This window comes from Rhynchophorus ferrugineus, unplaced genomic scaffold (assembly GCF_030347505.1).
Source record: "Rhynchophorus ferrugineus isolate W39M unplaced genomic scaffold, kcgeb_rfMv2 rfM9, whole genome shotgun sequence".
Lineage (NCBI taxonomy): Eukaryota > Metazoa > Arthropoda > Insecta > Coleoptera > Curculionidae > Rhynchophorus > Rhynchophorus ferrugineus.
Genome location: NW_027472588.1, coordinates 36,738,896 through 36,753,583, shown reverse-complemented (window position 1 = coordinate 36,753,583; position 14,688 = coordinate 36,738,896). Strand labels below are relative to the sequence as shown.

At 31.6% G+C, this 14,688-nt stretch overlaps 1 protein-coding gene across 9 annotated transcripts in view; it reads left to right on the top strand.

The window, feature by feature from the left end:
* The window catches only part of Ca-beta (Calcium channel protein beta subunit), a 227,268-nt gene that overhangs the window by 88,667 nt on the left and 123,913 nt on the right, over positions 1 to 14,688 (top strand). For 8 of the 9 annotated variants that reach the window (XM_076414731.1, XM_076414730.1, XM_076414732.1 and 5 more), the window contains one exon: positions 14,194 to 14,229. In XM_076414731.1, the coding sequence (XP_076270846.1) occupies positions 14,194 to 14,229 (36 nt within the window). Of the gene's footprint in view, positions 1 to 14,193; positions 14,268 to 14,688 lie in introns of those variants that run through there. The other variant, XM_076414739.1, reaches the window with a different exon arrangement.

The window sequence follows — 14,688 nt, the reverse complement described above, 5'->3', positions numbered from 1 at the left end:
GATATTTTAGTGACCGTGTTCGTTCTAATACGCGGCGATTTGAAATTTATTAAAACAACCTTTGCCGGTTTATAACCCGTAATTATAATATTTTGAAGAATTTTGCAGACGTTTAACAATCCGACAACTTTTGCATACTCATTCGGTTACATGTTCGAACCCAAATAGCACGCTTCTTCTTCTAAATAGAATAAACTGGGAAGGAAAGTATTGTCTGACTGTAAAACGGATTTACAACTTTCGACAGGCACATATTGATGACGTGCGTCACTACTGTTTTGAATAGACTATAGTTTAGAAGGTGTTACCAGGGCACTAAATAGGCTTAAACAAGCAGATAATGTAAAACGAACATCCTCGAGAAGAGCATTGGCGTTTAACCCTCCGGGGGGACGCTACTGACCTACCCTTTACGTTTCTACCTGTTCTCATCTTAACCGTAGGAGTAAGTGTTCATTAAAGAGCAGTGCAATATTTTTTTGTTCGCCTTTGTGTCGATTCGGCGGGTCCAACTTCAGCGCCGTATTCATTATTCGGTCGTTTATTTAACGATTTTCGGACTGCACCGGTTCGAAGAATCCACTGAATAGTTCACTTGCGATGCGGCGTCTTCAAGCGGGCCCCGCCAGTTAAACAAAGGAATCGCGCTGGCCTTGATATTAAACAGTGGCGTATGCGAAAATCGTAACGTCGTCCTTTTTTCCACTCCACTTTCGGAACCGTTGTCTTCCTTTTGGCTGTTTAAACCGATCAACAGATAGCAGCGCAATATTGTTATTGTTTTTTTTTAAATGCTAATCGACATAATTAAATAATGTTAGGTTTCGGTGATGTTAATATTCATAATTGTAGTGGTGTTATTGGTGATTACCAGGTATGTCGGTAATTACTTTCCGGTTTTTGTAACAGAATTTAACTACTGTTATTTTGAAATTGATTGAAAGTCCTCGGCCTGGCACATAGAGGGCACTACTAGAATTAAATCCATATGTTTTTTAGTTAGCCCTAACCCTTAAAAGATACCTGTATAAATTTGACAGCTGTCGGATCATTAGCTTGCGAATTAAAGTATTTTGAGTGAGGCCACTTTTGTTATTGTGAAAGAAATAGATAAAAAGGAATTTCTCCTGTTGATAAAATATTGCACTTAGAAAACTTGGCTTGATGCCGAGTTTCTGGACACTGTCCCACGAAAATCAACTATCAAGGATTAGTATGCTAAGTGTAGACGTGGTGAAATAAGCACCGAAAAGGGTAAACGCAGTGGACGCCCAAAAGAGGTTGTTACCGACGAAAACATTAAAAAAATCCAGAAAATGATTTTGAATGACCATAAATTGAAATTGAGTGAAATATTAGACACTCTAAAGATATCAACTGAACGTGTACAGCATATCACTCACGAATATTTAGGTATGAGAAAGCTCTCTGCAAAGTGGGTGCCTCGCGAGCTCACTTTTGACCAAAATCAACGACGAGTTGATGATTCGGAGCAGTGTTTGAAGATGATCAAACGTAATAAACCCGAGATATTGCGTTGATATGTGACAATGGATCAAAAATGGCTCCATCATTTCACTCCGAAGTCCAATCGACAATCGACACCGAGTGGACTGCATACGATGAACCCGCTCCAAAACGTGGGAAAACGCAACAGTCGGTTGGCCAGTTTATGGTGTCACATGACAATGCACCGTGTCAAAAATCCATGAATTGGGCTTCGAATTGCTTCCTCATCCACCGTATTCTCCAGATCTCGCCCCCAGCGACTATTTATTGTTCTCAGATCTCTGCAGCTGGGAAGAAATTTTCATCGAATGAAGAGGTGATCGACGAAACACATGCCTTTTTTGAAGCAAAAGACAAATCGTACTACTGAAACGGTATCTAAAAGTTGGGGGGTCGCTATAGTTGGGGAATTACGTTGAATAAAAAGCTATTAAATATATATATATATATATATATATATGTATATATATATATATATATGTATATATATATATATATATATATATATATATATATAATATATATATATATATAATATATATATATATATATATAATATAATATTATATATATAATATATATATATATATATATATATATATATATATACAAAAATAAATCACTCAAATTCATTGTCTGCTGGTAGATACTTGAAATATTGTGATTTCAACGTTCAAAACAAGTAAGAAAATCCTGGTAAATCGAAAAAAATTAAAGACGATTAATTTCAGGAGTTAATAGATGAAGACAAACACAATAATAATTAGTAGATCAAATCAATGTGAGGCGAGTCACAATTTGTGAACGATTACAAGTGATGGGAAATATCCAGAGGATGCAAAGACGGTTGACACATGAATTAAACGGCAGGCAGTTCGAAAATCGGAAAATCGTCGATGAATTGCTGTTTCAAAATTATGAAAAGGAGCCATCGAATAATATAAGGTGTTGCAAATGGATTTATTTAGAAAACTAGGTTATCACCAGGCCAATTTGAATTTAAAATTTATCGAAAATAGTCCAGAGTACGCTCAGATATGATAAGGTGGTTTTCTAAAAAGCATTACCATCTCTTACAGCAAAACCAGTCATTGAAGTCACTTACGTTGGTAGTTTTATACTTACGTTGATATTTTTTTGTAATTTTAAAAACCCTTTCGATTATTTTTAGTAAATCTTCAGTACATAGTTTTAAAGATTTTTAAACCGATATATCAATATTTAAATTTTTTCCTAAAATATCGATATAGCTTTTATAAAATCGATATTTTTCCTACGACAATAAGGAAGAAATAGACTGTAATCAGAATGTGGACTTACTTCACGAACGGTAACTAAGCCTGTATGGACGTCAGCAAATAACAGATGAAACAGATGGCGTGAAGCAGCGAAGAAGTTGAAGTGTTTGATGGGATAAGAATAACTCCTGTTTATCGTAAGCTGTTCATACCTGACCAAACCATCAATTTGTCTCTATATTAATACTAATGAGGAAGGCGGATTATTTAATAAAATAATCTAAACTGAAGATATTGTCGCATTGGACTATTTCTCGTTTCTGGATATCGGTTCTGTTTAACTGTCTTAATGATTTAAAGCTTGGTTCAGTACCTTGGTTCGGTATAGGAAATATTAAAGCTATTACAGTTCCGAAACTATGGTTTTATCAGAAAAGTTTTTTTATTACTCTTCGTGAGTCCACAATGTGCCCTATTGGCAATAAGTATTTCTTATGTCTATATTATATATACATGGCATGTAGAAAATCACTTCATTAAGCAATCTTCTGTATAAAATATTATCTTAATTAATTAGTCTTATTCTAAAGCTTATTCTAAAGTCTACATATGTCCAGTAGGACAGATCCAGGTGGTGTTAAACGTTTTATATTTCATATTTCGCTGATTAGCGAGTACATTAGGATGCACTGACACACTTTCGAAGTACTTCATAAAACACATTGAATTACACTCGTTATTGGTTCTAGAGGAATATCGCGTTGTATCACTTTATTTGAAATATAGTACGGAGCATCAACAATGGCACGCAACACCTTATTTTGGAACCGTTGAATTCCAAATTGTTTGCTAGCGGTACCCCATAGTTGGATTCCAAATGTCCAAATGGGCTTGAGTATAGACTCATACAGCAATACCTTGTTATCTAATGATAACTTCGATTTGCGCCCGATGAGCCAATACATTTGATATAATTTTAGTCCCAGTTGTTTCCGTTTGGAGAGTATGTGCTTCTTCCAGGTTAGGCGTCGATCTAAGTGCATACCAAGATATTTAAAATGCTTTGCTTGAGAGAGTTGACGATGATATCAGAAAAGTGGAAACCAAAATTTTCCGACCAAATATGATGAAAATAATAATTATTACTAATTGGTCAATATGGATTATAAACATAATAATAAAACGACATAATTAAAGTCGTGAACTTAACAGTCGCCATACGTTCGTGTGTAAGAGTGTATTTTCTCTACACAGAAGACTTTAAAACAGGTCTACGATCGAAACCGTACAAAAAATAAAATAAACGAAAGCGCTCTTTAGTGCCGTTTTGACTTTACACTGACCTTGGCCACGAAACGCAGGAGATCCGCAGCAGGGTAAAAAATCCAAAACGAACAAAAAGTCCAAAACAACATCGCCCGTCGTCTGGATATAGGTCGGTTGGTTATATAAGTTAGTTCTTCGGTAACAGCGTTGTCGGTGTTCCACAAAAATCCAAATCTTATATAAGAAATCGACGAAAAGAATAGTAAAATTACTGGTTCATTAGTTTTAAGTAATTTATCTGTTATTAGCCTTTCCAGTTCCAAAGATAATAAAAAAAGTGCCACCAATATCATCCACCACTTTTCAACATTTCAATATTTAATTAAAATAAATTTTATTACCTTGGTTATATTAAGGTGTTTGTAAAAACTTTCGTAACGCTTTTTGTGATATATTTGTAACAGAACATCCGAATAACATTACTGATTTTGTATAAAAAGTATGCCTCTCATAATTTGGTGTAGAAATCCGTAATTAACACAAATATTAGGTTCAAAAAGTGTGTTATGACAAGGCATTCAGACAAATGTTATTTTGGAATTCAAATTTAAAATTCCATACTACAGTTTTTGAGAAAAGTTGAGTTAAGTTGTTTAGCTAGGTATTAGCATTAGGCTCATAAAAGATAACAGAATTAGAATCTAGAATATCTCTACTATCATGTCATAGAACATATCTGTTCTAGTTTACTATTATCCTAATGATTTCATTTGGTACAAAATTTAAATATTTTAAATATATTTTACAACCTTTTTTTGTTAATCTGTGTTACTTAATTAATTAAATTCAGTATTTTAGCGTTAAGCATTAAAAATGGCTAAATGTGTCCAATTTTTGTCTTTTTGTCAACTTTATCTACATATTTGTATTAAACACTTGTTATTATGATGTTAAATAAATTTGTAGGGCCATCTGGTCGTCAACACAGAGCTAAAATTTCAGCCTAATTTTAATAGTTACTTTTAATTTTTTTTTCGACAAAATCATGTTTTTACACCTATTTTCAAAGATCTTCGAACTCCGTGAGTACGTTTATAAAGGAAGCAATTAGATGAAGAAAGTTATCTCCATCCGTTTGCAAACTTTTACTCCGATCTGATATTCACTGATATAGATATTGAGGCTACAAACAAGAGTTCTGCAATACGAACAGCAGCAAATTGGTGGATTATATACTCACACCAAGCGTAATTGTCCAAATTTAATAAATGAACTGTCAGGTTTCATTGCATCTTTTTGTTGCCAGATTTTGCTCAAACCTCTGGATTTCAATGAAAAATGAGGAATAAGAAAACAAAATCGGATTATGAATAATTCATGCATGTTCGTAAAAGTTTAGGGCTATATGTTTAAACAGTAGTTAGTGAGCTCCATTTAGATATTAATGCAGTTAAAAACAACAATAAATTTACGTTACAATTAAATTTAAAGATTAATATATTGTTCAGGAGATACGAGCAATGAACAAATTATATTTATTCGTGTTAGTAACAATACATTATTTTCAACAGTTCAAATAGAGCTCTAGTAAATATTTTTAATAAATACACAGCATATGTTCCAATTACTTAAACATATTTTTACATTTCCATCAGACCAAATTCGTTAATTATACAAATAGAATATTTGGAGCTGGAGATTGTTACGAAAACTTTAGTAATATATTTTCATAGTGATAGCTAGATCCATACTTTTATAACATGTCGATAGAGAAGTTCATAGCCTACCATAGTAAAACACATATTTCTGGTAAAATTAGTTTTTTTATTCAACATAATTCCCTTCAAGAGTGATACACTGATTATAGCGATCCTCCCTGTTTTTATTAATATATCATTAATTAATCGCCTACAAACTTATAACTTGTCTCTACAGTGACTTAAAACTAGGTAGTTACCCTTACTTAGTCTCTACTAAAATAAAAGTTAGTGGCACTTTTTAACACACGATCGCACGGTATGATCGCATGTCTTGATTCTGCATCCTGGTTTAGTATATTCCTCATGCCTTGTTGCGAATCTCTTAATTTCCTTTATGACAGATGGAATCCGAAGGTTTCGTTGTGAGTAGTTGTTCCTATAGTATCTAGGTATATCCAAAATACTTCTCAGGACTGTACTACTCGTAGACCATCCCCATAACTGAGTTACATGGGTCAATAGAGGTTTTAGTATCTGTTTGTATAGCAGCAACTTATTATGTACGAAAAATCAAGATTTTCTTAGAAATAATAAGTAATCCTTTTTTGTATTTAAATTTTAATTGTTTTTTTTATAGGATCCTGATCATAATTTGAAAGAGTTATTGAAAATCCACCGGTCAAAACTTTTAATTTATGGACTAGGCTAGTGGCAGACTTTTTGAATCAAACATTATGCACCAGTATGTCAAAATAAGTTTTTAATAATTACTCTTGGAAACAGATTCGTACCAATAAAATTCTGTAATATTCCCGTTACTTTTTCCATCCAATTTTTATCACTTAAACATTACAACAAAAGTTAAAAACAATCAACTGAAACACTAAATTAATTAAAGCTCGATTCAACTTGGCAACAGCGCTTACCGTCGATGCTACAATGTTTTTCTCGAATAGGAACAACCACATGTCTGGCTGGAAGCGAAATGGCACCAGCATCTGTTGGACAGGCAGCAAACAGCACGTGCTGTAAGTCGAACGACGTCTTTCACGGCCTAAGCCCCCGAAGGACTCGGTCGATTTTTTACCTTTCCACTCTACCATAATTAGACAGTTGGTGACTTAGAGAACAATCAGCAGAGTTATTAGAAAAAAAGTTCGAGAAACGTCAACATTTCATTCATCTAATGACTTAATATGCGGCTTGTGAACGACTTGATTCCAATATACTAAAATCCGTAGGTACTAATAAGAGGTTTTTATTGTTTTCGATGTCGGTTACGAGATGGTAACATATGTGAGGTAATTCGGTATCATTACATTATCTATCTCTATTGTAAAATAGAAATATTATTACGAATGATAAAAAGTAAGACGTAAAATCATTTTGTTGTTTATGATCACTTCCTTCCAAAGAAGTAGTCAAAAAAAGGATATTAATATATTTTGTATTTTACATATTTTATTTTAAAATTATTTTTGTGTTTTATATCTAAGTTTGATTATTTTTTAATTTTTAGTGAGTTCCTAATTTATTTTTTGGTGTCGGTTCAATTCGTTTGTTAAAAATATTTTATTTTTATCTTTTTAGTGTTAGATATTTACTCAATAAATTACGCAATAATTTTATTTAATATTACGATGGGTAGGCCAAGGTAAAGGTGCAGCCCGGAAACCTTGCACGTGCCTTTTAAATTAGAGCTTTTCCCTCGATTTCCCCCCCTCCCCCCAAACAGATCATAATTTTGTTCCAATGAGACCTCCTCAGAAGTGCACTCTTTTGAATAAAAATATCATTTTGAAAATCGGCCCACAATTGACGGAGAAATCGGCGAACACACATTGCAAAAATATACAGCCGAAGATAGAACCTCCTCCTTTTTTGAAGTCTGTTAAAAACATCAAATATCTAGGTCCGCAATAAAGTACGAGTAGTTAGGATTTAATTTTGGCTACCTTTTTATTAAAAATTAAAAAAATTAACTTACGGCTAAATTGTTATTGGGTGCATTGTTGTTGGTTGTACTTCAAAATATTGAGCACTATTGTCTACTAATTTCGAGGTTAACTTGCATTACCCTCTTGGTGATTAAGATTTTTGGTGATGTAGAATATTATATTTAAGCATTCCAACAGAGATGTGGATTTTGCAAACCTCCAATGAGGTCAAGCTAAGTTTCTGCTTGTATAACTATAGTTGTTCTTTCGATAATCAGTTCAAAGTTTCAATTACTATCGATAGCAATATTCCATGATTGTTTGTTTCATATTAAGCTCTGGATTGATCATCTGATATTTTCAGTTAAATATTATACTTTTAATCGTAAAATTTCAGCTATAATCGTTGGCTTCTAGCGACACTGTTTTTTGTAATGAACTATGAGCGCGACATCTACACTTCAGTGATGAATTAGCACCCAATACATTAAAAGTAAAAAATAAAGAGAGTATTGTAGTGTCCATACATAATATACTTTAGAAGATTACTCATTATTAAATTTAGAAAAATTTGACTTTAGGTGTATAATTTAAAGAACTAAAAAAATATATAAATTTATATTTTTTTTCGCAAGCAAATCAGATAGATAAGAAACTCGAATTAATAAACAACATAATGTTTTGATTATTTGAAATAAAATATATAGTCTATTTAAAGTTTATTTCTATATGCGTCATCAAGATGTTTAATATATTTTCTGTCGCAATTTGTAAATTCGTTTTAGAATCAGATAATATTTTACTTACTTACTGTAGTATTTTTATGTTCTATAATGTTAAAATAAATTATATTGGATAACATTTTTGCTCAGTTATTTTATTCAGATTAGAATTTTGTTGTCAAAGCCAAACTGAATTAAAACTCAGAGATTGATGCGGCAACATTGCGACGTTTTGTCGACATAAATTTCGATAACACATATACAAATAAACTTTGAATAGAATAATTTATATAATATGTTGCTGCTGTACAAGCAAATACTAAAACCTATATGGACCTAGTAAATTCAATTATCAAGATATTCTGCCATGAATAATATCAACATAATACAGAATAAGATTCTGAAAAGTATTGTGGATGCACATATGTACTACAGAAACAATTGCTCACACGGAGACCTTCGAATTCAACTATCATAAAGGAAATTAAGAGATTCGCAAGAAGGCATAATTGGGTAATACTGAACTAGGATGGAGACTTAAAAGAACCAAACAGTGATTTGTATAGTTATGTAGTTAGTTAAATGAATAATTTCAAATGAAAATCAAAATATTATCTTTCCGTAACAACCAATTAAAATATTTGCAATAGAAGAACGCCTGGAAGATAATCTAGTCGGTTAACTTATAATTATTATATCTTGATCTCATCAATAAGACCAACACGAGATGTTACCTTGGAAAAAACACCTTGTACGTTAAAGAAAATAACAAACACGGGCCATTCCGACCGTCCTAATTGTTGATTTTCCTTTGTGAGGCTCAATGCCGCGGGCTCTAACTCGAATTTTATAGACCAAAGCAGGTGAAATAGAAACGGCCAACCGTTCGCCTTTCTGGCGCGGAATGGACTGAAAAAAGACGACGGATCCTTAATATATGTTTCATGTGGAATTACAATCGGCGAATAAAAGTTCCTGGAAGGCGATTCGTCGACGAAAGCTGCGAAACTAAATCGAATTATTAACATGTGTTCGGCGTGTCTGGCTTCCATAGACGGATATAGTTTAAAGGTGCAAAACCATTGTTTCTTTGGGTTCAATTTTAATTAAATCAGTTATCAAAATGAAAATATCAATAATATCAAATAAATTTCGATTTATATCAAATAATATTAATATCTTAGTCATTGCGAAATATAGATGGAAGTACTACATGTATTATATCCAGTGAAGCAGTGAATTCACGTCATCATAATTTGTGACGTCAGTGTTTTTGAGTAAACTATGATTTTTACTTTATTTTGACCTCGACATATAACAAAATTTTAATCCAAACAAAATAAAACAAAAATAATGTTATCATATATAATTTATTGTAAAATTTTAGTGCTTATAACATATAATATAGAAGGACTTAAAGTACAGCTACAATAGTTTGAAGGTTTGAGTTCCTAATAGCCTAATCCATCTAATTAGCAATTGTATATGTTAGTAATTTATTTTGATTACATTATAGAGCATATTTGTCTTTCTATATTTAGTTCTTCTTTCCTTCGTTACTATGTTTCCTTGTCAACTTATTTTAAAATAACTATATTTCCCTTTAGTTTCTTCTGTTACTGCCTGTGTACAATTTTCTAGATAAAATTAGATTTAATCACTACCCTCCCGTCACACCTTCTAGTCTAATGTGCAGGTATAATTCTGAACAATTACATACATATGCACACAAATTTTTCACACTCTAAAATACTATTTTCTACAATTACCTTCTATGAATTGCTTACACGCTCTCACATACCACTCTACTCACATAACCCTGTCTTGATGACTGTCAGCATTGGATCATAATATGCATAGTCAGTGATAGGGAGGAACACATCACACTTTCATACACAACACCATATTGTTCATCCATCCATTCATCTGATCAACTGTATCTTCTGTCAGGCTTATTTCAAAAAAGTAAATTACATAAAACGCAATTAAACATTTAATTTATATTTACTCAGTAACAATTTGAAGTAGGTCACTCTTTAATATAGTATCTTCAAAATATATTTTATGTTTTGCAAGCCATTCTTTAATTACAATCTTTATCGATGCACTTGTTGGGATTTTTCCATGCGATGCTATGGTGCATTGTCCATAACAATAACTTATGATTCTTTAATACCTGATTTTCAAACCAAAGCAAAAACATGCTAAGATTAATTTCTCCATGTTAGTCGCCTTTGGACTTAGAGGAAGACACTAACTCTGCTCGAGGAATAAAACCCTTTCTATTCCTTGCATGATGAATAGATATATAGAGTTCGGTGTTGCTATAGTTTTCTATATCTGTTTCGTTGAACGATTTTGAGTTTTCAAAGTAGACTTTCATTTAAACCAAACCTCTTTCCCTGGAACATTCGATTGATGCTTCCAAGCAGTCGGTAGTCATAAGGATTCAGATCTGGACTGTATGGTAGGTGGCAGAGCAATTTGCATTGTTTTGAAAATAGCAAAAGTAATTTGACTGTAATTTTTAAGTAATCCCCAAATAGTCATGCAATGTTGAAGTTTCAAGAATTATTTTTTGTTAAATTATTCTATTTATTTATTTTATTTCAAGGAATTTATTTTAACAGGAATTATGTTAATAACGGAAAACATGTATTTAAACTGGTGAAGACAAAATAAAAATTACGTTAAGTAAGTACTATGGAGTAATTTAGCTTAGTACAGCTTATAAGTAAAGTCTCTAATATTTTATGGTATGAAATTGTTTTAGTCTCAAACATATAATTTATTTTATTCTGTGGATGAACAATATGATGATTTATGTTGATATAGATATGTTCAATATTTGTATCAAGATGCATTAGCTTGTAATCGCAATGATGGTATCTTTTTCTGTCCCCATATATATTGGTTTTATTGGTATAGGTGATTTACTCTTGCTTGTTTTCAAAAATTATGATTCTTTGTTGTATATTACTGTTTTATCCGTCGATTTCTCCTTCTATTATAACTAGAAATCATTACTATTAAATATTAGTCTTAATTCACTGGAATTCAGAGTTTATATGTGTTTTTGTTTCTATATGTGTATGAGGCTGAATTTCTTCAATTTCATGACGACTATTGTCTTTAAGATGTTGAATTGTTTGTGGTTTATTCGTATAAACTTTTTATTTTAAAAAACCCCATAGAAAAAATCTGGTGCTGTTAACTCCGTAGATCTGACTGGCCTTGCTAAAGCACCACTTCGCGAAATTAATCTTCGTGAGAAAGCGTCAATCAATAATTGAATTTTTGAACGAACTGTGTGTGCTCTGGTCCCATCTTGCTGAAACCACCTGTCTTCTGGTCCTTGCTCTTTTATTTCAGGTACCAGAGCATTTCGAATCATGTCTTGGTACCGTTCAGCAGTAATAGTGACAGCAACACCTTGGTCTTTCAAAAAAATAGGGACCAATGATATTTCCAGCATGAATACCACATCATAGAGTTGTACTGTACTCAACTCGTTGATCAGGATCTCTCGGCAGCAATTTTTGGACTAATTGAATTTTGTAGGGGAACATTTTTAAATAATTTTTCAAAATTCGCCTTAAACTGTTTGCAGAAATGTGTAACTGGAAACAACGTCTCTGAATTGATGTTTCTGGAGACAATACTATGCAATACTATCGCGCACCAGAACCACATTTTCAGCGTTACGAGATGTCCGTTGTCTTCCAGAACGAGACCTGTCTACTGTCGAACCGTACTATCGAAAATTCGCACGCAAACGATAAATTTGTGGTTTTGTGAGGCACTGAACGATTAGGACATTTTTGACGCAATTTCCTCTGAGTGGCAATAAAAGAACGATTATTTTCAATGAATATTGTCACTATTTGTGCTCGTTCTTGTGGCGTATATTTATCCATAATAAAATTTAGACGTCTACATAACACAATGGTTAAATCGAAATTGAGCTAAACATAACATAAAGAAAATGGCGCGCAATCAAAATGGTAGCGGGACTTTTTCCCCACCTGTTATATACTAGAGACGTGATCTATAGGTTTAATTTAATAGTATTTTTTACATTCAGAGTTCAAGGGGTTTATAATTTTTATTAGATCTTCATAATTCCTGATGAGGAACCATTTTTACCGATGAACAATATCTGAAATTACTAAATGTGCCTTAGGTTCAGTACGACCGTGTTGATAATATTTCTTCCGCCTTCATTTATGTTTGTTATATTTTGTTATTATAATGTTATTATGAGCAGATTTATAAATATTTACTTTAGATATTTAAAGTGTTTAGAATTTATTATGATTCTTAATCTTACACATTAATATAAAATATGGAAAAATTAATTATATTTCATTAAGTCTTTATTAAATATTATAATTTATAATATTTGATAATGTTAATCGGTTAATATAGTAAGTACTTTATAAAATTTATATTTTGTTTTATTTTACAACGCATTATTTTCTATATTATGGAACCTCTACGAGTATATTAATTGTGCATATTTTTGTGTACTTTCTAGTTTTAACACTTTTATTGATAATACATATTGTTACACATCCACTTTTTTGCATGTTTTTATAAATAATGCTAATAGGAAGGATTATATAAAAAGTCTAGATGAAAATACACAGAATTTACTTGCACATTTATTACGTTCCTTTTAATTATATTGTATTGTCAACTGTATTTTATTTAATACATATTCACGTTTTTTCATAAACATCGTGGAGATATTTACACCAAGTTTGTGGTCCCATTAACATAAATGTTGTAACCAAAAGTAATTAATTATTTTATACCAAATTGAAACGTATATAGAGAATATTAATGAAATCAGCAATAAAGTTTTCGACATTTTATCAATAAATGTAGTGATTTAGAAATATTAAGTCCTAAAAATAATACTATTCATTATAAATTTCTTTCGACTGGTCCAAATGTCAACAAATTCGCTTCAGTAGTTCTACATCATTCATTTGGGTTTTAACTACTTTTTTATCAATAATGTAAGACTTGCATATTATAATCGTCATATTCATCTGATTTATATTCGTCGAACTTTTGGTTATTTCTTAAACTTAGAAAACTACTTGGAGAATATCACTTTGAGACAGTAGATGAGATTAAAAATCAACTGAAGGAGTATTTAAAAGTCTTTGCAGAAGTAGCACTGACCAATGATTTCGAAGACTGATCTTTTCTTCACAAGTAAAATGTTGACATAAAAATATTGTATCCATGAGGTTGTGAAAGGAATAAAAATTTACTTTTAATTTTAATTGTTTTACGATTTTTTTATCAAAGCAGTAACATATATATATTTACTATATCTTGGTGAATTATTATTTCTCAGGCACATTTGGACACTTAGTTTTTAATTAGTTTCTTCTTTGATATTTTGACACTAAATTCTGTAATGAATATGAAGTTAATTACACTATATTTTATTACTTTTCTCATGATGACAGTATACAATAGAAATATGTTTATTTTCGAGTAATCTTAAAATATATAAAAGCAAAGAAAGGAACATAAAAAACTATGCCTTTTTTATATCAGTATATACTATATTTACCTGCAAATATATTAAATAATATTCTTAATATGTTGAAATCCAGACTATTTTACGACATGGTCTATGTAAACTAGTTAAAGAACAAACCTGCGCCATTATAACTCTTTACAAAACAAAATAAAAAAGTTCTAGGAATCTAATATCCCTAACATTTGTTCAAAGTGTGTGTCAGTTGTCGCGAATCAGATCACAGCAAGCACGTCTAACGTCGCCATTCTTTTGTTTCAGGAATCCTCGCCAACTTTGACGCTCATATCGTCAAAGGTAAGCTCGCCATGCGACCTCAGCGTTGTCCAATCAAGGTGTGTTTAACTGTGGCGCTTATTCATTTGTTCTCTCACTACTTTACAAACGGACCAACCAACGAGATCTGTGCATTTTGTTATTTAATGTATCGTGGCTCAGCAATGCGTTTATATATTTGTTTTTTCCGTTGGTTTTCTTTTTCTATGTGCACGTGATTTTTGGATTTTAACACTTAGCAATACGAATGTCGAATGATTCTATTAATATAATTTATATTTATTCATTATTTTCTTAGGTAATTATTATCGTGTGTATAGGAAAACCGAGTTTCACGAACAGATTTTCAATCAAATTATAGTTAATTTAATTTCAATCCTAGTAAAGACTATGGAGTTTATTGTTAATTAAGTCGTCAGGATTACCAATGTTCAGGAATGTATGTTCAAAATAAATATATTGGATACGTGAATAGGTTCT